General features: G+C 43.9%; 1 protein-coding gene across 1 annotated transcript; it reads right to left on the bottom strand.

Annotated features, from left to right (window-relative positions):
- Positions 1-11,811: 11,811 nt before the first annotated feature.
- On the bottom strand, positions 11,812-24,083 carry LOC146176827 (globin-like). Its single transcript, XM_084581403.1, has 3 exons — positions 23,619-24,083; positions 21,479-21,529; positions 11,812-12,063 (listed from the first exon to the last, which is right to left on the bottom strand). The coding sequence occupies exons 1-3, from the start codon at positions 24,081-24,083 to the stop codon at positions 11,812-11,814; spliced, it is 768 nt and encodes a 255-aa protein (XP_084437529.1).
- Positions 24,084-24,988: the final 905 nt, after the last annotated feature.

Genomic DNA, 24,988 nt, shown 5'->3' with positions numbered 1-24,988 from the left:
GGATTCGCGCTGGTCAAGTGTCCTCAAAGAAAGTGCGACAAATACTGCGCCTTTCCTTTTCATTAAACCAATCATTATTGCGAAATCAGTTGTAAAAGATATGTAATGCTAACGTTAGATAGTGGCGATTAATCACCGTAAATATAATAAATATTACTTTATTAAGTAATGAAGATAACAATTATGGATATTCTTTAATAGTAACAGTAAAATAAAAGGTAACAAGGCCACTTAAAATAACAAGTAAACATAAATAAGATGAAACTAAACAGAATTAGAAATAAAGACATCCCCAGGAAAAAAGCTAAATATTACAAGATTATCGCTGCAGCGGTAATGCTTTCGCATTCTTTCAATGCCTTTATGCAGTGACCTCTAACTTTTATTTGCGGCTCTTTAGTCTGAAGTTTTTTCAGTAGCGTACACTTCCAACGTATCACATTATGTGAAACACTGACCCAAGAATAAGCCTTCACTTTAATCAAGCGCATAAACGTCCATGAGAGGCAGTGTGCATAACTGGAGGTTCTAGTGTCCTCGAGGGTGGATTAAGTCCTCACTCTCTGGTCTCAAAGGTTAAGTTCATCCCTCATCTCGGTCATGTGACATGTTTTTGTGATAGCAATAACCGACGACTAGTCACTACACGGCCGTCTCATCTGCAGTCACCGGCCAGAGACGACATGTGTATTTCATACCCTTCGGAGCAATGCCTTCAGGAAAGGAACATTTACGGTATTACATTGAAATGCACAAAGCCGACAATGGCAGTTGAATTAAAAAAAAAGTGTCGCAAGCTATTTATTCTGCTGCTTACCTGTAAGCCTGGCATTGCGGGACCGCATGTGGCAGCTACAACAATGCATCATACTCCATCAATTTCACAACCCAATGCGTGATGATAAATTCGAGCCTAGCAGACAAAACGCCGCACTGTTTGTCCGCCTACGTGAGACTGTCAAACACATCGGCTTCAAGCAGTTAACAAGAAGAAAGCACCGGTGGCATTACGGCAGCAACAGGTGGCGACTGCCGCGACAGTAGAGAGCGGAAGGGACAAATACTAAACTACTAAAACCGTTATTCACCTTTCATTGTGCGTGACGAATTGCCTAAGCCATTATGGCAGGGCATCATCCCTACGTGAATGGATGGATGGATGGAATATAGGAGTGTCCCCTTTGAAACGGGGTTGTAGCAGTTCCTATCACGCTCAGTTTTCTCCCTATATATCTTAATTATTGCTTTAGATTGGTTAATTATACTATCATTTTATTTATTGAATTTTTGTTTCTACATTACTAACATTATGTCACTTTTCTGCTTTTAAGCCACCAATCTTCCAGTCGTTTTTTGCTAGCTTCCCCCGCAGGTTTATTCACCCGGCCACTGTTATCTCTAAACCTCAGAGCTTCAGGAAGAGTCACTGCGCCTGCATCGACTTGGATGGATATCATTATATTTGAGTATAATACGGTCAATTGTTTCACGGGAGTTACCACATACAGCACATGCGTCATCTTCATTGTTAAATTTCTTTTTTGTAGCTGCGTGTTCTAAGGCACCCTGATCTAGCTTCAAAAAGTAGGGCACTGCCTCTTGAGTTATCAAAGAAATCTTCCTTCCTGATCTGCATTTTCCACTTTCGGTATAATTCCACACTCTGTTTCTTTTCCATCGAATTTATCCAATTTTTACCTTCTGTGTTTTTCACTAGTTGCTTAACGCTCTTTATTTGTCCGTCCTTGTTACTAGCATACTTACTAATTAGTTTACTAGTTCTTTTCCTCCATTGTGAGTCAACGCTTTTTAGGTATAGGTATTTAAATACTTTAGCTGTCCATCTGTTACTGTCCAATTTTCTCAGGCATTCCTCATATAATATTTTACTCTGAGCTTCCCGTACTTCGAAAGATGTCCAGCCCATATCTCCGTGTACCGCCTCATTTGTGGTTTTGCCGGGGGCACTTAATGCTAATTGCCCAACGGCTCTCTGATTTATTTCTAATGTCGACTGTACCTCTGATTTTAAGCACAAAACCCCATTTCTGAAAGTAAGTCCGGGCACCATAATTCCTTTGCATATACCCCTGACATCCTCATCCCTGTTGAATCCCCACAATGCCCTATGCTTCATTATCCCGGCATTTCTTCGCCCTTTGGCCTTAATTGATTGCTCATGCTTTCCAATGTATGCCAATCCTTCGTTTACCCATACCCACAGATATTTACATTCTGCTACTCTGGGTATTTCATGACCATGTAATTTAAGACCCTGATCAGTTGAGTTGAAAATCATCAGACCCGACTTAACTGCGCTTAAACTGAAGCCTAGAGGGTCCCCTTCATCTCCGCTATACTTAACTAGAGTTTGCAATTCTTCCAGACTCTCAGCTAGCAGGACAATATCGTCTGTATACATCAAACCCGGGAGGCGCTGGTCTACCCAATCTATATGACAGGTTAAAACCTAGGTTACTTTCTTGTATCCTCCGTTCCGGGTTTATTTAATTGGGTACCAGCGCCGCTTTGCGAGGCGCGGCGAAAACTGGGGCCCGACCGTGATGAGGCGCTTCCCGTAACGAGGCGCTCACATCGCAATCCCCGTTTGGTGCGATGCGTTTTGCTCCTCCATCGCCGGTTAATCGAAGATGAGTTTCCATTGAGAGGGCTTGGTTCTACACCGTTGTTTCTTGTTTCGGGAAGAAGGAAAGCAGGCGCCAGTTTTGAATGAGTTCACTGTTCTGCACCCGACATGTCTGGAAGGGAGCACAGATAGATCCACACTTGCGACCCTTGCGATGCGGTGCTCTTACCTGTTTTCTGACATGTAACTCACTCATTTCTTTTTGAAACAGGTAACTAGTGATATCGCTCAGGGGAAGGATGTTTGTAGCCCATGCCCTTCAACCACCCGCTTTATCTCCTGTACCAGTGTGCGTAACACTAGCTGCTTCGAGTCGCATCCAGTAGCTACTTCATACGTACCGCCGGCGCAAGGTCAACATTATTTGAGGAGGGAAATTGAGAGTAGTATTCGAGAAGAATATCTGTTTTCTTTTTTTCCGGCGGAAGATACATCTTCGCTCGAGGAACAGCGGTTTTGGCCTAACTTGTACTGTAAAAAACATTTGCGAAAAAAAAAACACATAAATTTCATGGCAAATTTATTGAGATAACTATTCTGTTCTCACTTCTCTTCTGTCTTCACTTTGTAATTTTGCCAATATTTTCTGTTAGTGCGTTTTCAGTAATTCAACAGAATTTCAACTTTCCTTCTTTTTCGATAAAACCGGCTAGTTGTCATTTCACAGATTTTGCTGTCTTGCTTTTTTCTGTAATTAACAGAAATTTTATGTTTTCGCAGTTTGTCAAAAAACAGGCTAGCTTGAACTACCGCATAAGCAGCTTCCAAGTTTTGAATTTTATTAAATATTCCGAATTTGTATTTTTCAGGGCATTTGCCTAGACAATCGTATTCAGATATGTGGCGCAAACAAGTGAAGCTTCGTTGAGTTTACGTAGAAAAGAATTTAATTTTATTGAGCGATTCTCTTGAGTTATGCAAAGAATGAGATTATTATCGGGCCTCAAGGTGTTATTCTTGGCCTAAAGTTGTTATTCTTGGACTCATCTTACGTTTTTGGGGCCATGGGAGTTTGCAGAATTTTTTCCCCCTTAAGTACATGGGCCTCGTGGCTTCATAGATGTTGGCAAGATATAGTTTCTCAATAGATAGGGACTACTTAAGTTATGGTGTGTAGATGGACATGTCCTACTGTATTTGCTGTATTTGTGTGGTGGTGTTTTTAGTGTATGATTTGTGACTATGTGGTGATATTTACCTGTCCAGTGTGGTAGGAGTTACTGGGCAATGCAGTGGTGTGGATTTACAAGACAGTATAGAATTTGTGACTGTCATGTTTGGTCGATGTTTTTTGGGCTGAGAGGAAGAAAGTGTCACTTTCCCCTTGGTAAAGAAGAGAAAGAATAGAAGAAAAGAAAGAAGAGATTGGTCACCGCCATGTTTGGACAAGGTTATGGTGTGCGAGGAAGAGTGTGACATTTTCCCCTTGGCAAAGAAGAGGGAGATGAGAAGAAGAAGAAGTTGAGACGTGCCTGAGTGTAGAAGAGGAAGTGTTTTCCGGTTCTTCTTACAGTTGGTAGTGTGCGCGTGTGTTGTGGATCTTCTCCTGTGTTTGTCTTTGTTTGCGCCACATATCTGAATACGATGATGCACCAACTAGCCTCTCAAGCCGTTATTTTGAGATGCCTAGACAATCGCACACCTTTGGAGAGAAAGAACATGCCTTGGCATTTAGAGTGTTTCCGTACTTCTTTCAAATTTCATTGCAGGAACAGCCGTAAGGAAAAAGAAACAAGAGCCTAGATTAGTGTAACAAAATGCTATTCGGATAATACCATGCAATGTTTTCCAAAATTTCAGGACTTTTCTAAACTGTGGCAACAATATTATCACCAATACGCCATATGCAGCCGGAGCGTTCATGTCTAACAATTATAATTTAAGGTGGGGTCGGTGTTTATGTTAAAACAAAATAATATTTTTGCAATGCACACATCAATATGACATAACACTTATGTTCTTTATTTCGCATTTGCGTCAGTATTTAGAAAGTGCACCAGGCCGGCCCCTCGACAATCTTGCCACGTTTTGTCACTGGTTCCCTACGGTTGTCACTATTCTGGTTCCCTACATGAATTCCGCTGCCACTTGAGCGAACCTGGATTTGCTATCATGCTCGAAACTGTTTTTCGTACACTGTTCGAAGCAGTTTTGCCGTCTTGCATTTTCCTACTAATCCCGCAATATGGTATGAACAGTTGCGTTAGAGAGCTGCCTACTGCTAGGTTGTTCCGTCAGCTCTGCAGTGTAGGGCGCCTCGGTCGCATACAGTTTTCAAGCTGCATATGATTTGCGCGTTTTGAGACCTTTACTTGCTACGGCGTGCACTGGTGTTTTACTGAGGCTCTCAGTGTGGCACTCATTGGGTGAAATCATGGCTCACGGAAGCATCCCCTAGAGGGGGAGAGGGGACTCATACTATGCCGGTTAAAGTCACCGGATACTATCTGTGGGGCTCTGTCTGCTCTTTCTTCCGATTTTATAAAAGAATAACCCTACTTGACCTCCCTCATTTTCTGCTATACACACTGAGAATAAACATGTTGAGGCTTGCTCATCGTTTTGGCAGATTCTTCGCAACCACGTGTAGTGAACTCCTGTTAGAGGCACCAGCACCGTTTTCGCTAGACTTCTCATTGCAGATCGCACCTGAAGCGTTGTCTTTAATATTTATATATACAGTTTATTTATAAACGTACTGCATTTCACATATGACCCTAGCAGGGGGGACAATAAAGGAACGAATTGAATAACGTCATGACAAAAGTAGTAGTAACAATAGCATAAAACAAGCAACACAAACAATACAAAAGCAAACTAAAAGAAGGGATCATATTTCACTCAAAAGAGAGTGATTACGTGAGAACGAAAACAGGTCTTTAGGAGCATTTACGACTGTGTCATAAAATAAATAAGGCGCTTTGACAGAACTATTTTCATTATACCATTCAAACCATCGCGTAAGAGTATGTTGAGTTTGGGGATATTGTTCAGTCTCATCATCAATATAGGAGAATGCTGCCTCTTATATTGTGGCAAAATAAACCGGATAGCTTTCCGGATAATATTTTCTAGTCGCTGCTTTTCCTTTTTAAGGTAATCTACAGGTAAAGGCTTACATCCAATAATAATCTCACACTGTATGGTAGTTGACATAATCAAGTCGATCTCCCGTTTTATGTACTGGTATTACCCGGGCCATCCTCCAGCCATTTCATACAGAATCGTATTAGAGTGATACTCTAAATTGGTTATTTAAAAGGGCATTTTTTTCGGTATGAACTCTTAAAAAAAGCCTGTATAGCATCCAATGATTTTAAGTCTGGCCTGTCAATTTCGGTTTTTTTACCGTTTCTGAAGGTACAGCTCGCAACCTCTATGAGAGGTAATTTCTTGTGTGCAGTTATTACACATATTTGAAATGTTCCGAAAAAATAGAATGTAAAACGTACTAACGTCGTATACAAACCTTGAGAACAAAAAGGGGACTCAACAGGCACAATCATGTGCGAAACTAGGGCGGCCGCACGAACTGCTACGGCAAGTGTTTTTTGTGAGCGAACGGGTTAAACTGACTGAAGGCTTCAGAGAAACCATCCTAGGCGTACCTCGAATACAGCCGCTGCACCGTTGCTAAATGCTGGAACATACATGAAAAATGGCAATAAAGATCTCATGAAAGGCACGCTGTGATCGTCTGCTCAAACTAATAAATGTTTCGTTTATTTTGTAGGCTTTAGGTTCCCAAAACCAGTCAGGCAATAGCGATGCTCGAGTTTAGGTATTCAAAAATTGTGATCGCCTGGGGTTCCTTATCGGGCACTGACATCGCAAAGTAGACAGCTTCCTTGCTTTTCGCCTCCATTGAAAAGCAGCCGCCGCGGAGGGGATTCGATCCTGCATCAATAGCTTCAGTAGTTGAGCGCCCTGACAACTGAGCTACCGCGGCAGGGTTCAAACTGAGGAAGGGCACATCTTTAGCATACATTGCAAAATTACTTTTGAAAAGGAAATAAATTACCTCACTAATTACTTTGCTGAAAATTGCAGAAAAGTAATTAAATTACATTACTCATTACTGCTCTCCAAGAGTAATGAAATTACATTACAATTACTTCCACTGAGTAATTCAATTACTTTGAAATTACTTTCTAGTTTCCATAAATGCAAAAAGTAAGTAAAGCTATTAGGTTCAGTTCAGGCGTTCAGTCGTGTCCGACTCTTCGTGACCCTATGGACCATGTCACGCCAAGCTTTCCGGTCTCTCACTATCTTCTTAACATCACATAGCTTCATCTGCAATGCCTCGAGAATGCCATCTAACCATCGCGTTCGCTGCCTACCCCTTCTCCGGCGACCCTCAACCTTTCCCAACATCAAATCTTTCTCCAGCGACTCCTATCTTCTCATCAGATGACCAAAGTAGCTGAGCTTTAACTTTAGAATTTGACCCTCCAATGAGCAGTCAGGGTTTATGGTAGACAATATCGACTGATTTGATCTTCTAGCAGTCCAAGGAACTCTTAAGAGTCTTCGCCAGCACCACAATTCAAACGCGTCAATTCTTCGGCGGTCAGTCTTTTTCACAGTCCAACTCTCGCATCCATACATCACAAAAAGCTATTAAACAAAACAACAACTTGTTCTCTAGAGTATTCTAGTTGACAATAGTTCTGCTCAATTCTGTCTCCTTTTGCCAATCCCTTACTCTGGCTTCGGGTTGCAGCATGTCGTTTCTGCTTTCGAGCACTCTACTTTGTTGTATATTGATGGAGTGATGGCGCACTTTAGTAAAAGTAATTTCAAGAGGAATAATTACTACTAAAAAGTAATTCACTACATTACTAAATTACCAAACTAAAAAAGTAATTCATTACATTACAAATTACCGAAAAAATAATTAAATTACAGTAATTTTATTACTGTAATTCAATTACTGCCATATCTGATCTTTAGTCACTGAATATTCCAAAAAAGCCAATTCTACGTATGTTTTCAAAGCATCCCCCATTATATATTGCACGAAATAATGTATCTTCAAACTACCACAAACACTTATAAAGATAGCTTATTGTAATCGGCTGTAGCACAATCCTTCTTCTGATACCAGAACATCATTTGCATCGGCTTAGAAGAAACTGTGTTCTCGGAATTCTTTTTTCTCGCTTTTCCGAACTAGCTAGAGCTCGCTCCCAATCCTTCATGCATTGTCGTGTTATAAATCGATAGCCTGAATTGGCACGGGCCCGTACAATAGATCTCCCTCACCCCGAAACAGTTTGCCCAAGTAATTTCCTTGTATATCGCATGCATTGTTTGCAGACAATCTACCTTTCGGTCTGCATCTTGCCAAGAAGAAGAAAGAGGAGGCTTGACCCTGTTCCGGGTCGTTGTCTCAACTTGATGAGTTGGAGCCTACATCTCCAAATACAGATGTTTCTTTCCATGTGTTGTGACAGCCCACGAAGGGCACTATACCTTCAGGGTAGTTTTATGGTTATACAGCCGTGTATTGTGGAGTGGTGCAAATGGTTTTTACGACATCCTTGCCTGGTGCCCTGGGACCAAATGTTGGAGCTGTAGAGTATCCGCTCTATTTTCTTGGGAGCCCGGGCATCTTGACCATACGCCCACACTGGGTGATTTTCTGTCGGTCGGTAACCGCCGATTTACAGCAGTCAAGATTCTTAGCTGCTTAGCCATGTTACTCTGACAGTGAGGTAAATGCTAGCCGCTGTCTGTCAATATATAATAGTATATGTATGTACATAAGAAGTTCGATACAGCCAGACCAGACCTCACTTTTCTCTTTAAGTGCATCCTCGCTAGCCATTAATACATCTTCTTTTTATTTATGCGATATAGCGCTGTATCCTCCGCTTCTTTGTCAGAGACAACAGCGTCCCCGCCTCATGCTCATCGTAATGGTAATTATCTCATTCACTTTTTCCATATCATCTAAGTGTTTGGATTTAAAGCACATACTCTGCGAAAGTAAAGTACTAATAAATGGCCGTCGGTGTTCATAGGCGTCTAAATTTATTTTCCGACATTGTTTTCAATATAGATACTTCTCGTCGGCGTGAGGCATGCGAGCATTATTACAACCTAAGTTTTATGACATTAGCAAGGAGGCTTTTTCATACGCTGCCGGTACGGAAACGTCAGGGGAGAGGAGATAATTATTGACAGCATTTTTATCTTAGGAGTCAGCGTCTTCTTTTTGGCGATGACAATTGCTGCTAAGGTGCCTTTTCATTGAATCTGTTTTTACAGGTACTCAAGTCAGCTCTCCGCACGCCGCACTCATAGTATTTCAGTCAGAACCAAGTGGCTCATCCATGCACAGTTTTCAAATTTCTTCCTTCGGTTTTGGCAGCTCACTCTGCCCACGCCAACACTCATGGCCTTGCGACACCGCATTGACGCAACCTATACTGTCATGTAAGCACAATGCGGACGCACAGATACATCCGTGCAAGAATAAAGTTAAAGTTATATACAGTGAATACATTGTTGTGTTATCATAAGTCAAACGACGCAGTGTCCATACAGAGCCCTGGTTTCAATTTTTTTGGCTTTTTTTTTGTTTTTTGCTCCTCATTATTGCCGAGTGCAGAGAGGTAGCATAAGCGTGCGAAGCGTTCCTTTGACAGGTTTATTTGAGGCTACAGGGAACTTCACCAAACAATACGGGACCATTATATGTGCTTTCAATATGACAACAACCCTTTGGAAAATGAATTTATTTCGCTTGCCATAGAAGAACATTATTTATTGACAGTTTACAGCTGATATGCTTCCAAGGCACGCTTTTCATTTTCGTACCGCGTAGTAAATTATGTTTCATGCTTCGTTGAGCCAACACCAAACTACTGCAAATAAAGCAATATTTCTTGTTTTTATTAGAAGGTTAATAGAACTCTTTTCTTCATGTATGTTCGTACTAACTTCCTCGAACATTCATACAGAGGTTGGCCACCTGATACGTGACAGACATTTTAGATCGTCACATATCCTACTCTTTACCTGGGATTGCCAAACAGGAACATAGATCGTAATTTACCGCGTGCAGTATGACTAAATATATAGGCACACTTGATAGAAGCTCTTTTCAGCGCATACATTCTTTCGCATGGTCGCTTGCGAAACTAAACGCCTTTCTCGGAACCTCGATAAATATTTTATTGCATACCAAGCGCTCTACGCTATTCTTTTCCTTCTTTGTAGATATCGATTCCAGATGTTAGTACCGGTTCTGCCGAAGCACATTTATGTGGAGACGTTATAAAGGCAAGAACAAGCTAAAGGTTTTACTTTTTCAGGAAGCCATAGTAATAAATTCTTGGGGGGGGGGGGGGGGGTATCATGAAAACAATATCCACAGCCTAAAGTAGCCCTGCGCGGAGCTCATTGAATTTCAGAACTGCAGCTTAGCAGTTTCCAACATAGCTCTGGCCATGGTTCCCGTAGCATCTGTAATACTATTAGTAACCCTATGTTATACCGGAAGCTGTGCAAAGCAGTGGCAGATAAAGCAGTCGCAGGTACCACAATCGCAGGTACCACAGTCGCAGATACCGCAGTCGCAGATACCGCAGTCCCAGATACCGCAGTCGCAGATACCGCAGTCGCAGATACCGCAGCCGCAAGTACCGCAGGTCATCGATCCATCATGTAAGTGTCGAGCATGGCATCTCAGGTTGCCTACGACCTGCCCAATACCACAAACTATTGCCACTTCATGTAAGCATGCTAAAATGCGAGGTTGATGCCTAAACAGATCCTTGTACTCATTTATACGGACATTTCTTGTGCTCCGCAAGTGGTCATTGTACAAAAGAAATGATTCGGAGTTCATGTAAGGCATTTTAAGTTCAAAACTGCATCCAGAGCCAGGCTATTAACCGTTTATTTCTTCTCTTTAAAATTGTTTTTATCTGAACACTGCATAGCTATTTAAAAATGTGTAGCGAAGGAAAGCGTTTATTGTAATTACAGTACTGTTTTGTTCCCATCCAAATCTAAATCACTTCAACCAGTGGGATTTGTGTCCACGTTTCTTTCGTGTGTTTGCGCCGCCATAATGATAGTTCTTGCATAGAAACAAAAATAAGCTTGAAGAACACAAGTTAGAAGGAGGCAAATAAAATCGAACTCGACGTTTCTGACAAATATTTCAACCATTGCACCGCCTATGTACTGTGTTAAACGAATGCGCATTATTGCGGCGCTGTTTTTTCTCTGTTCTAGTTAACTATTTTCCTGCTGTGCATTTATAATGTGGCATTGCAATGTCGTAGAGCCAAGATATAATTGACCGTGTAGTGCCTTTCTTAAAAAGCATAATGATGTCACTTATGATCCTTCAATACACCTAACAACACCTTTAGAGGCCTGTCTTCTTGATGCAGAACTGCACAAATAATGGATAAATTATTTTCAACATGTTTCTGCGTTTTGCTTCTTCAGTTTTATGCCGATATCTTTAGTTCATCGGTTCCGTCCGTTAAATACCTAAAAGTAAACGTCATCAATAAAACTGTTAGCCAAGATACAACCTGGATACCACAGTCATGAGACCACCGCTGATGCATTCTAGTGTTTAAAATTTCTCGGTACCCATTTTTTGCAATCGAAATGCAGCTAACGCCGGACCGTTTTCGTTGACAAAATTCTGGATCATCAACGCTGGATTATCCAGATTCGTAGATAATGAGGTTACTCTTGTCATGCTTGTTCCAGGCGAACATTAGGGGTGCAGACACATCAGTGTTCATACGGGCACCGGGTTCGTGTATCACATGTTCTTTAGCACCAGTCGAAACCTACCTGATTATCAAAAATCACTGCCTGCCTGCTAGGCCTAAGCGTAGCGCGTCGAACTCGAAAGCGAAAGCTCCCGGTAGTTTACATTTCGATATGTAAATGCAGCACACAAATAAGTATTGTTACGTGGCTAAAAGTGAGGAGACGGCACAACATTATGACCGGGTGAAAGAATATTTAATGGCTCACCTAGCGCGAGGGCTCCTATCGCGCCCCTGCTGAACTTCTTCGCAACATTTCCGGGGCCACCCAGCGATCGCCCCGATCGGTTCATTCCAGTCGATGACTTGACGGTGAGAATTTCAAAGGAAATATAAAAGGGAATGACTTGCTTGTCAGCCCCGTGACTGAAACGTGGATGATCCGCCTCCCCTGGAGCTTTCCAGCAATCCACCATCAAAGCATCCATGGGGCCGATGGCTCGAGGTTGTGTCGGGAGACTTGGGCTGGGGTTTCGTGTTCATGTCCTTCCCGTCTTTGTTCTGGTTTCGGCTCTGCATGGTCGTTCGTCTGTGCGACTTGACGTCAGATCCGGGCTGGGGGTGGGGCGGCGGTAGTTGCGGATTGTCGGGTCTCGGCAGGAAGGGCTGGAGCGGAGTTCCGCAGCGATATCCACGGACTTTCGGCCGATGGCCCGGCATACGGATGGCGTCCTGGCTCCAAGGTGAGGATGGGGATGACGTACACCGCGCCTCCAACCAAAATATTACGTGGCCACAAACCAGAATGCAGCACAACATGGCGACAGGGTGTAAGATAATTTAATGGCTGATCTAGCGCGAGGGCTCCTCCCGCGCCACTGCCGATCTTCTTCGCAACAGTATTGCTAAAAATGTTTTTGTTTTTTTTCTAATGGATGCAGAAGTAAAAAGACGCGAAATTTCCTAATGCAATTAAAAGACTATATGTATTCTTAATTCGTGTTTAGGCTGATTATTTTTGTTGCTTTGCACGCTACTACAGTGTTCCTCGACGAAAAAAATACAGAAAATTTGTCAGCGGCTGTTTTTAGGCTTTTCTAGAGTTTAACTTCCGAAAGGTAAATAGACTACCACGTACGTCTAAATGGGGAGACGGGTTGATAATATTAAATGCAGCGGATTGTTTAACGGGCACCCAAGTACAAAAGCAGCGGGCTCACCGCAAAACTGCCGCCGCGTCCGAGATTGAGTCCGGGTGCCCTTGGCTTAATTGTGGAGCTTGTATGACATGATACAGCGTCTTCCAGACTTTCATGTTGCGAGAAAGTTGGCCGAAGACAGATCACTCATATACGGCTGGCTAAACACATTCAGTCTATTTTAATGTTTTTCTCCATGGCCTCAATCCAAGAAAACGGCTCGACCCCCTTGGGTAAGTTACATATGGCTGAAACTTAGCCGTAGATAGAATATATGCCGGGCGTCGATAATCTCAAACTCTCAAAGCTCAAACTCTTCTACTGGTCACGCGCTCAAGCCCCACAGTTTTCTCCGTAGCGGCATGCATCATGCAGAAGCCAGCCGCGCGACGTTTGCCCGAGGACGAACCTAATTGCGCCCCCCAGTATCGAGACCAATGCCGACAGAAAGCAAATGCCTGCAGCGTGACTAACGATCGAGATCAAGCCTAGACTAACAAACAATCCAGAAGTAGAGCAGCAAATCTATGGCTTACACAAGTAGTAAGAAATAATTAGGAGGACTATGACAGTAAGCTGGGAGAAGCTGGCTCTTCTACTGCTTCAAATCACATACGACGTAATTCGAAATATAATGACCATCTGTTGAGTAAAATCATCGCACCCATCAGTCTCAAACCACATAACCGTATTCAAACCTTGGTCTGACAAGAATGTCGTAGGCAAGTAGCTTAACATTTAGGAGATTTTTACGTTGCGTCACAGAAAACTCAATTTCCGAGAGGCTGGTGTTTAAGCATTTGCAGACGGGAGTGCTGTTTCATGACGCGGAAGAAAGAGTATAAAAAAGGTACAAAAGACATAGAAAGGGAACAGGACGGGCGCATAAATGCATAAACTTTATTACCGCAGCTTGTTCACTTTGTGCAACAAAGAACCCCAGGTGGTAGAAATTTCCGGAGTCCTCCACTACGGCGTCTTTCATAGCCTGAGTCGCTTTGGGACGTTAAACCCCACAAACCAACCAACCAAGTTTGTTTTGCTTTGTAGGTTTTAATGGCCATAAGCGACTCATCAAAAAAAAAAACTGTTCTATGTACAACGGCCGCGAAACGGGCAAGGTAGCGTTTCAATTTTTCATTGTACTTTAGAAAACTTTGCACTGTTGCTGTCTTCATAGCTGCCTCCATTGAAAGCACAGTGCGCAACGTTCTTTAAGCCGTGCTTAGGAGATAATAACAAGATTAAACCAAGCGCATAAAACGCCCAAGATACGCTTTATTCAAGGAGAGACGAGAAAGAGAACCAATGATCTTCCGAAACATCCTGCAAGAAACCGGTCCGAGCACGATGGGTACTCAAGCGGCAAAGAGGTGGCGTGGTGGAGGCAGGGTTCAGAGCCTAGCTGTAGTTTAAATTTATCAAGATACTTTAGGAGCCACTGCGAGTCTCTTATTGTGATACGCTGCTACCGTGCGTAAGAACTGCTCATAGCATATAATTCCTCCCCATAACCTGACACACCTTACCTCTGAATTTTGTAGCAAAGACATGCACGTTTCGTGACGAACACTCTGGTAATGATGATCCTTATAATATTGCATTTTTGCCTGCGATAGCTGTGACGCTTACTCCAGCACAAATTACTTTTGCTATGACTCGGTTGCTGTGGACGCAATATGCCAAGTGTACCCATTTCGAATTTATCAACCTCCGTTATTCTTATTTACACGGTACCATTGTTTTTTTCTTTTTCTTGTAGCATGCTCGGACAGAGAAGTTTTCAAGAAGTGTGTCAGTAGATTCTGCGCAGAGGAATCCTGCCTCGACTTCCAAGAAGAAGGGGACTCCTTTGAGAAAGCATGCACTGATGAGTGTGCATCCGGTTGTTTTTGCAGGGATGGATTCTACAGACAAAAATCTGGTTCCTGTGTTACAGCCGAAGAGTGCAGTAGTTCATAATTGGCCCCTCTCTATTTCCTGCCTGAATGGCTTTAAACGTGGTAGAATCAGAAATAGTATGATTCGCCACGCAATAGCGCTTCGCCTGGAGTACAGCAACAAACAAAAAGTCATTCTCGAGAGCCGTGCTTCCAGTTACTCCACGAACGCCATTCCCTTTGGCAATAAAGAACTACTGCAGTCGTTAATCACTTTATGAAAAACGTTTTGCTAATTTTAATGCGAGGCTAGTCTATACTTCTTTTTCTTTCTCCCACACTCACTTTGTCCTTCACTATGCCTACTGGCGAACATCTCTAATAAAAATAGCTACAGCGATACAAGTGTTAGTTGTTTTAGTCTATGTCTTCATGGCCTCGGCTACATTTATATCTCAATACAAAAGAGTACGTGATAAAATTTATACAGCGAAAAATGTCTGCTGATTAGAATGTACCATGCTTTCGGAAATATAAGAATAGGATTATCGGGATTTATTTACCCGACACCAACCGTAAGCCGAATACGAAACGTGCCAAATCGCGAATACCATTGCATACTCATTTCCTTGCAGTTTTTACTGAAATATAGTCTTAGCCACGGGCTTGGGATCTTGTCGACGGTGTCTGGTGGGCTTACATTGACTCCGAAACAAGCTTCTTGAAGCTCTTTGACATGCGTCGAAACTGCTGCCGCTTTGAAAAAAAAATCATTTCCATTAACAACCCTTTATAAGAATGTATTTAGAGTGTTATCTCGACACCAACTATTCCCTGTCATTCATGTGTGTTAACTAGGTACTGCGTATACGCCTATTTCATAACTGTCATTCATGTGTGTGAACTAGCTGCTGCGTATACGCCCATTTCATGGCCGCCTCACCACAGCTGCGGCGCACGCTCACCCTTTTACCGCAAGTGATGTTAGTCTCGAAATCAAGTGTCCACGAGGTGCGAATTGCCCTCCTTTTCCGCCTCGTAGTCGGAGGCTTAGAAATCGTATATAAGCCTCACAGGTTTTTTTTTTTTTTTTAGCTTCGCATCATGTGCAGTTTTCCTCAAGCTTTCCTCGTAAAGGCTCCAAGTTCAATGACATTTCCACGTAACGGCTTGCAGCCAGTGGGGGGCGCATATTTTTATGCCACCTGCACCCAGCAAAAATCAGGTTCGATAGCGGCCAGTGTTTCTGCGTATTTGTCCTTCAGACCCTAAAAACCGGACTGATAACACTCACTAATTTCCGAAAAACCCGAAATCCGCAGTATATTTGGCGGAAACTACATACCAGCGCTCTCAAAAATAGTCATATCGTACAAGGTTTTCAGCGGCAAACATTTTCGTAGTCTTCAGAAACAAAGCCTCGTCCAATGAGGAATTGCGGTAAACGTAGGCAGCTACTTTTAAAGACACGCAAAGCTGAAGGTCAGTCGTAGCTGTCTTCTTCGGCGTGGCACGTTAAGCTGCTAAGTTTTAGCTAGCATCTTACATGACCGACCGTTATATTCTGTGATTTGTACTACTTAACTAGCAGCACCAAAAGTTGGGAGGAACTGCCAACTCGGGTTGCTGATTTGATCATTTCAGGTGGTAAGTTGCCATAAGAGCCAATTTTCCAGTGCTCTTGGACGCCAAGTCCGGCACGCTACTCCATGGCCATGCAGCCAAATTCACACGGCTTGGTTGAAGCGGCACTTAATATGTCGTGTGGTATAGGCTACATGTTCGGGTAACACCCCTAAAGGCTTAGTTTAACTATCACTATGCTTTATGTAAAGAGTATTCCTCAAGTAGTTCAAAATGCACCATATCCGCGCAATTTAAGCCCAGTGCGCACGGACCTTTTTTCGGAAGCCAAGTAGCCACGCCTGTGAAACGTACGAGCCTTTACCGCCAAACTCGGAGCATCAAAAGCGCAAAACGCTCGCGGGATAAACGATAGGGATAAAAATGCCTAAAGATATTTTTCTTCGCACGCTAAGCTTATGAGACGATTGTCAAGATTTTTAACGTTGCAAAGCTTCACGTATCTATGAGGTACGTGAAGCATCAAAAATGTGCTCACAGCCATGGTTTCACTCGTTTGAGTAAGTGCAGTTCTAACCAGCGTAGCGTCTTTCGTCACAAACATTCCAATAACCGATGGTCGCTTAGGGTAACAAACTGGATTCCAAGGGAAGGAAAGCGTAGCAGGGGGCGGCAGAAAGTTAGGTGGGCGGATGAGGTCAAGAAGTTCGCAGGGATCAAGTGGATGCAGCTAGCACAGAACCGAGTAAATTGGAGAAATATGGGAGAGGCCTTCACCCTGCAGTGGGTATAGTCAAGTGATGATGATGATTATGACGATGATGATGATGATGATGACGATGATTCCACCTCACTTTCGGCCTTTCGTGCCTCGTGCACTCCGACAGGTGTGCATTTCTTTGAATATCAAAAGTTCTTTTACGCAAGGTTTCACTCTCACTCATGTTTGTAGCGATATCCTCAACCAAGCAACCTGTATTGGAAAGCCATCCGCATGCAAATTCAGCATTTCGGGCCACTCATGGCTGTTCCGAGTAAATTTTCAAATTTATTCATTTGGAGCACCTACTACGACATTGTGGGCATTATTCTAGGAGCCGGGATACATAAATACTTCATGCAGCAAGAGCATTCTGGACACACATAAAGAATGCGCCTACAGACTCCGCAAACACTCGCATGCTGCAACACTCAATCAGCAAAAAAAAAAAAAAGAGTCCAAAGTTATACATATTTAAGAAGCGTGCTCAGTTCTGCATAAAAAAACGCACCAGAAAAGAAGTGACACGAGATATGAAACTTCAATAAATGCCCTGGAGACAGATACACAAGCAAGGAACTTTATATCATCGTTATTTATGACTTGAAAGCAAATGAAGGTACACTACACAGTTTCGGGATGCCTATATTGCGTTCGTGATGTGACCGGTTCAAACAAACCCGTGTATAATCGTCCAAGGAGAGCATACGTTCCGTGTCCATAATAAAAAGAATTATTTAGGGTTATTTATGTACCCCTAAATGATTTTATTATGGACACGCTGCCCTCATGCTGCTACATCCGTAGGCCCGCAGCCTCAATCGATCTATTCAAGGGACGTTTGCATTAGCAAACAATGAAAACTCTTAAGAACAAAGCCAAGGGGCATCATTGTTTCTTGTACATTCTGCAACAGCATTTTCAATGTATGCTCGTGTTGGCACTACGCAGTTGCACATCATGCTTTGATTTAACGATTATCACTTGCAGCTCGCCACAATACCGCACAGGTAAGAGGCCGCTGGGTACGGGCAGCTTACGCTACGGGTGCTACATTCCAGTAGCCGAAGCTGGGACGTATGTGACGTATCCGGAGCTTGTATGTTGAACCAGCGTGGAGCAAGCCTGTGTGGATGCGGCTAGCAATCAAGTGCTCAGAGACAAAATGTTTATCAAAGAACCTCCCTCAGCATCTGACGCACTTGTAGCCGAAACCGGCTTCCGGCATGCCAGCCAGACGTTTTGTTTTTGTTTTGTTTTTTTTTGGAGGGGAAGGGGGGGCAATCATATCTGCCGTGAGACAGCCATAGGCCCCGATGTGTGCTGCTTTTTCCTTTTGAATCACACCTCCTGCACGATTTCTGCTTTGTGATCGCTCGTGCACATCTGATGCAGTCTTTAATTCTTCCTGCGAATGTACAGTCTTTGCCAAGAGTAACAAGGCTGCTCCGAAGGCTACCAGAGCAGACGCGCGGTCGTGAGGCGGCGTTGCGTTCGCTGGCGCTAGACGGTGCTCGTCGGCTCCGACGGTACAGCAGCTGACGTAACTTCATACCCTCACTCTAGCTATCTGGATGATAAAAATTAGACTTGTATGATATGCGGCCTGCGTTTTCACTGTGCGAAGCCCAGTTGTGCTGAGCGATGGTGCTATTCGCTCTTCTCGGTAAATGCGGAAAAAAGAAAATCAGGTGATAGCTCGCCCAGTGACTTCTGGTTGTTCGTTACTAGGAAGAATATGGTAGGTTTATGAAACTGTTCTCCCTTAAATAAAGTCTTCCGCAATTGCGAAAGGGATCATGTGTGCCTATTGGCTAACCATGAGGAATGTTTCATTGCAGTTGGTTACATATGCCAAACCTTACCCACAAGCAAATGCACGAATTTATTAGAATCAATCACTGCACCTATTTTACATGCCCTACCCTAGGCGCTAACCAACGCTCTGCAAACCTAAAAGAGAGATAAGTGTCCTCGAAACGGTTCACAAGTTTTTCCGAATCTTTGTTCCAGAGCTACAGTGCAGAAAGTGGCATTATGCAAGGCACCTCGAAGAAAGCGTATTGAAATTTCGTGGTGCATTATCAATATTTAATTTACAGGCGCATCAAACAAACAGGAAAGCGCAATTGTACTGGTACGTTTCAGCAGCGGCTTACAGAACGCAAGCAATTATATAGCAAAAAACGCGTATTACATCAGCTTCGAGGCGAATAGCACCGTTGCTATACTGATTGCCCTCGCTGGGTGCAAGAAAGCTCCGTTCGCACACGCCTAGTTACTTTTGGCAAACACGGTACATGTAAAACCATACATGCAACTGAAATTTCGTGCACAAATGTGATAATACGGACAATAATTAACACACAGCAGAGTAACACAGCTTGAATTACAGCCTACCAGGAAGTTTGTCATTTCTTCCCTGCTAGCTTTCAGAGAAACAATTCTTTTTGTCGATCGAACAGTACGAGACCCTTTCTCACTAATATTCACATAAGCGCATGTAAAGGGCATTAAGTTTTAGGGCGTAAGGTCTATTTTTCCCAGTTACTTAAAAGGTCATTCACTTGTGCGTTTCATCTTGCGCCGAGAGATGCCGCAGAAAGGGCTCCGGAACTACCTGGACGCAAGGTCGTCCCCTTGCGCGTTTCACCTTGAGCCTGGATAGCCTGCAGTGAAATCCTCCGGAAAACTTTGCCACCTAAGCTTTTAGCGTCAGTTGAGCACGCGACATCGCGTGGGGTTAACAAATGATTCGCCTGCACTTGGTTGCTCCATTTCATCCCAAATGAGATGCATGCCAGTTCAGGTGCGTCAGCGCTTCGCCGCAGCCGTCATGCTGACTTGTAAACATGTTTACCAGAGTTTACGCTCGGATAACTAGATTTCAACTGGAGTCAACCTCCGCAATGTTTTATGTAACACCAAACCTCCAGCTAGAGTTATTGCTTCAAAACAATGATCACCGATAACAGTACCAAGGTGCCCTGTGAAGTTTAGAAAGCGGTGCGTTATTATTAATGATAGATAAGGAAAGGTATGCAACGTAGAATGCGATTTCACTCTATTGAAGCGGTATGAAAGAGCACTGAACAAGTGTACAACGGGAGCCTTAGTTCGCGAGCGGAAGGAACGTTTTGACAAGCGAACTTGTCTTCGTCTGGACAGCGCGATGATCATTAATGACGAGGGATTAAATACAGCTTTGCTACTGAACTGGAAAAGTCAGAGAGGGAGCAGGGTGGGGCCGAAGAAAGTAGGGCAAGGAGTGAAATAATGTTCCTTCATGAAGTATTTCTGAGCCTGAAACTGGTGATCCTGCTCCATGAATAAGAAAATAAAAGCAGCAGCAGCAGATAGATGTGCAGGAGTAGGGAGGCAGAGATGTTAACCAGAAAGGCCTCCGGTTACCCACCCTAAATTGGTGAAAAGGATAAGGGAATTAAAGAGGGGAAGAGAAAAGGGACGTGAAGCACAGTCAGAGTTGTTCGCAGTCAAATTATAGCCTGCCATCGTGGTCCGGCCGTAGAAGACGGCGACAGCCACAGCACGCCTGCCATGCACGCCCAGATTGGTTTTCGTGGCTGCTTAACTAAATGCCAGCAGTGCTCTGTCCCATTCCCGCCTGCTGAGCGGCCCCTGCCAAATATATTTGTTGAGACCCGACAACGACAATTGTCTGTGATTCATCCCCCCAAACTTGGTGACCTGGACGTGGAGATGAATCACAGGCAAGTCATTGTCTAGCATCCACAATTATGTCTGGCAGGACCCGCTAAGCCAGGTGGGAATGGGACAGCGCACTGTCCCATTCCTTTCTGTAAAAAGAACTGAAGTAAGCCGCACTTGTTTATTGCTGTTTGTGCGGGTTTGTGTTATGTCTGTTAAGTTCGGGGAAAAGTAACCGAATTTTAATCCATTACTGTTATGTAATCAGTTGCTTTTCGGGCTGTCAATAACTGGTGTAATTAGTTACAATCGACTTTGAGTAATTCTATATGTAGTCTGTTACTAATTTTTAATTAACGTGTAGAAAACTGGTTAAGGTGTTTTAATAAATAAACATGTGTAACACATACTGAGGGCTGATTCAGAGCATGATATGCCGTGAAGCACTTTTTTGTTCGTAATTCTTGGTGAACGAGTCTGCAGCATAAGAGGGAAAGGCATGCTCGTGTGAAAGTATCCAATCAAGCTTTGTTTTACCTTATTGTATTCCGCTCGCCACATTTAATACAATATGAAGTACAAATTATTGTTAGCATCACGTTTTGTTAAGCAATATAGTCTCAATACACTCAACAATATTCTCTAAATACACACATTTATCGCCATTTTTTCAGTGCCGAAGCCTCCAATGTCCACCGCTGCAATGTGCGCACAAACTTTGCGGATACTTTACACATACGCCTCATGATCAAACAAAGTGCGATAGCTAGTAGAGTGGGACTCCGTGCTTCGCATTTGTAACCAGTCACCATCTATACGCGGGTCTCCAAGGGTACGAAGCTCTGCCGGGTTATCCAAGTCCCTCTTCCAACAGCGCCAATAGCTCTTTTGGTGCTACTTGTAGGCGTTGTCTGAGTGCCGTCGCTGGCCTTGTCTGGTGTTCGGCCGGAGGGTAGGTCTTCGTATAACTCTGATTTTCGCCGAGTCACCGATTGCGCTGAAGTCTCGTCGAAGACAGATTTTGTAATCATGTTCACTTCCTGAAACAAATGAGAAATTATCTTAGGGCCACTGACTGGTGTTCGTAAATCAATGTTATCACCAAGGTAAAGTGATTTACCTTTATTTTCAAACAGAAAAAAGTTATTCTAGTTCACCTCACTGATGAGCCCAATACGCTTGAATAGGAGGATACTTTAGGCAGCGTTGCAAGCTGCTCGAGCACCCCAGGATAGTGTTACCTTGTCAGAAAAAGGAAAGCGTAAAGCGTCACATCGTCGCGGCAAAACGAGGCGTCGTCTAAAAGCAACAACGTTGTCACAACGTCGGCTTGTGTGCAGAACCTCCCCGCGGCGCTGAAAGTTTTGTGTTGTGCTGGCCACACCTGACTGCTGAGCGAGCGGCGCGCGTGGAAATAAACAAGCGCGTCGTGCCCATCGCTGACATGATGGCCTTAACTGGTAGCCACCGACTACAGCGCAGGCATCCACGCTCATTACAAGCGTTTTAATCTTGCATAACATGAGAATTCGCAGACAAGCGAACGAAACAACTGACACGTTAACACAGCCGGCCTTTTTTGACAAGGAATCTCTTAAGGCGGAGAACGACCACCACCTATGTGCCCTCGCATTTTAGAGGCACATGGGGAGGGGGTCAGAAGAGTGCACGTGTGTCAGCCTCAGCATCATGGCTGAGTTTGCATTGCCGCTGACACATCACTGCAGCCTCTAGACCTTTTCGCACTAGCCGGAGGAGACGACTCTCCACGTGAATGCCGAGCTTTCACAAATCCTAAACACAAGCAAGTCTATGACGACACATGGCAAGGAAAGCCGTCCTAGGAGTCTAGCCACGGCGACCGTTGGACCTTTCTTTTGACAATGCTGAAATGGTTAAAACCTCTGTCGCTCTGATAAATGTCCCAGCGTCAACAGCAACCACTTCTACGACTCTAGATGCAAGTGATGAAACGTACCAGCGGAGCGTATACAAGGTAGCTGGAGTAATGTTTTTCACACAGCGGTATGCATGCAGCGCTCACGAGCTGCTAAATACCTAACCAAGCAGATAACTCTTTCTTGAAACCGTGCATATGCTAAACCTTCACCGACTATATATATGCATACCCCTTGCCACAGTAATCCAGTAGGCAAACGTTCTGAATTTTTCAGCCATACAGAACAGTTCTCTCTGGCCCCCCTCCCCCGCCCCATCAGAACCAGAAGACGTTGATAAGGATAATAGAAGTTCACTTTACCTGACACATATTTCAGTTAAGCAGTGACACATGTGCTCTATTACCCGGCTACAAGAGCAGGCAGATTCATTTCCACTTAATTGGGTACAGTCAGGCACACGGAATGTGCCTCAGGTATAACGGGAAACAAAATTGTCAGGTGCAGTCACCTAGAGAAGTTCACAATGCCATTTAACATCCAATAACTCAAGCAGAATTCATTCGAAGCTTTCAAGTAGCTACCTGTACTGTTAGCCAGGCAATCAATGGGTTTCGCGCCACATTAGTCGCCAAGTTGGCATAATTAGGCTAATTTAGGCAACAGCCTAGGTAAACGACGCTAGCTTGAGTAGCGCTATTATAACCCTTCTAGCCACGATACAGAGCTAATAGCGAGGAGTGAGCGCAGTGAGTGAGAATGCCGTTGCACCTGATTTTTTTAGGTGAGGGGTAATTCTGACATACAAAGTTCCCAAATTTCCCCCCTTATCTACCTTCTCTACCTCAGAGGGCCCCCAGCTCTCTCAGTTTTCATTCATGATTCCTTTAGATGTGATCAAGAATAACTTACTTCCCCTACAGCGACGGCTCACTTTGAACTCCGTATGACGGTTGGCACTTTTAAAAATCGTAAAACGTAAACGGCGTTCACTTCTGTGACTGTTCTAAATGCTGCCAGTTTCAATAAGTGATCTTCTACGTTCCGGATTTTCCCCGCGCAGTGCATCAACTCTTGTCCCGAAAGCCACAAGTTTGTACACTGCATAGAAACAAAGACGCAAACATTGAGTGTGACGAAATGTGAGGAGTAGTGCTCCGTAGTAGTTTTACCTGTGTCGGATGCCTTAAAACACCATCTATCGCTAAGGTAACAACGGGTCCGCACTCACCTCGAAAAACTTCTCCCAGGCTTTAACGGTGTACGGAGACATAAGCGACTCGTCGCTTGCAACCATTCCCTCCAGCACCGCTGAGAAGAAAGCCACAAAATGCTCCGGCTGTAGGCCGGGCCGACCGGTGTGGTTGTAGGCGTTCTTCAAGATAAGCTCAGTCAGCACAAATGGGTCATCCAAGCTGTCAATCATGGCCGACAGCTGATGGCCCACAGCAAATGCATGAGCCCTGAACTTGGGATCGTGCTGGAGCCTGAGCAGACTTTGTCCCTTGAAGCCGGGAAACAGATTAGCGTACTCGGGGTGCTTCGCAAACAACCTGACAAAGAGCAGAACGCCGTAGTCACTATTCTTGTCGCAGAAGCGCCTCCAGCTGTACATCACCAGCAGCTTTTCTCGCTCTGTCATGCCTGTCCGCTGGTCAATGTGTCTCGTCGACATGCGCGACAGACAGCTTCCCATGGTATCTCATTTTTCTTCTTTGTCTTTGTTGCCGCAAACGCGAAGAGGCCGAGCATTCGGTCTGATTTCTTTTTTTTTTTTTCATATCGATATGTGTTTTACTATCTCTGAGCCAAAATCGCCAACATATTTTTGTTACATATTTGCAATGCACCCCTCGAGAGGCAATATATAGATGATCAACAATCGGCACGCTTCTAGTTTTGCATTATATGTTGATACGTGGCAAATAAAAAAGAAAACAACAGCTGATGACGCGTGAATGTTCCGTCGAGCATCAACCTTCTCGTAGCACCAACAATCATTGCTACCGCTTCGTCTTCCTTCGGTATTTTTGTTGTTCATCTAAGTCTTCTTCAATATCCAGGACATATGTAACATTACCGCCCTACGGAAAAATACAGTCCCTGTGCGTACTAGGTCGGCGAACTACGGCTTCATGCGGGCGACATGAACGATCTCGGTACGCTGCAAAGCGGACTGTCGTGGCGATGCACAGGGGCGATCTCATATGTCACAGTAGGGACGTGCCTTAGAACACGGTAGGGGCCTGCGTAGCGTGCGAAGAGCTTCTAACATAGCCCAATTCTACGAGCGGGAGTCCAGAGCAGGGCGAGACAGCCTGCAGAGTAGTGGATATCCCGATAACGAGAATCATGGCGGCGTTTTTGAGTTTTGGGAAGAAGCTAGTCGCCAGCGGCGTCAGTTCGGGATATGGCATCACGAATATAGGAACTGGTATTAGCGGTGTGAGGTAGTACGTAGTCAAATGGAAGGGCTAGGAGCACATTGTATCGTGACGGCAGGAATTATACGCGAACGTTACAAACGGCAAAGTAATATCCCAGTAACTGTGATCGTCCGATACATAGATTAACGGCATGTCCGTTAACGTGCGGTTGAGG

The sequence above is a fragment of the Amblyomma maculatum genome, chromosome 10 (genome assembly GCF_055883805.1).
Source record: "Amblyomma maculatum isolate TAMU_Amacu chromosome 10, ASM5588380v1, whole genome shotgun sequence".
NCBI lineage: Eukaryota > Metazoa > Arthropoda > Arachnida > Ixodida > Ixodidae > Amblyomma > Amblyomma maculatum.
This window is presented reverse-complemented; position numbering and strand designations above follow the sequence as displayed.

Coding starts and splice junctions, on each gene's coding strand:
- LOC146176827 (XM_084581403.1), bottom strand. CDS start 24,083: ATGGGAAGCTGTCTGTCGCGCATGTCGACGAGACACATTGACCAGCGG. Junction 21,530..23,618: donor CCTGGGAGAAGTTTTTCGAG/GTGAGTGCGGAC, acceptor CATTTGTTTCAG/GAAGTGAACATGATTACAAA. Junction 12,064..21,478: donor ACGAGACTTCAGCGCAATCG/GTGACTCGGCGA, acceptor ACTCCGCTCCAG/CCCTTCCTGCCGAGACCCGA.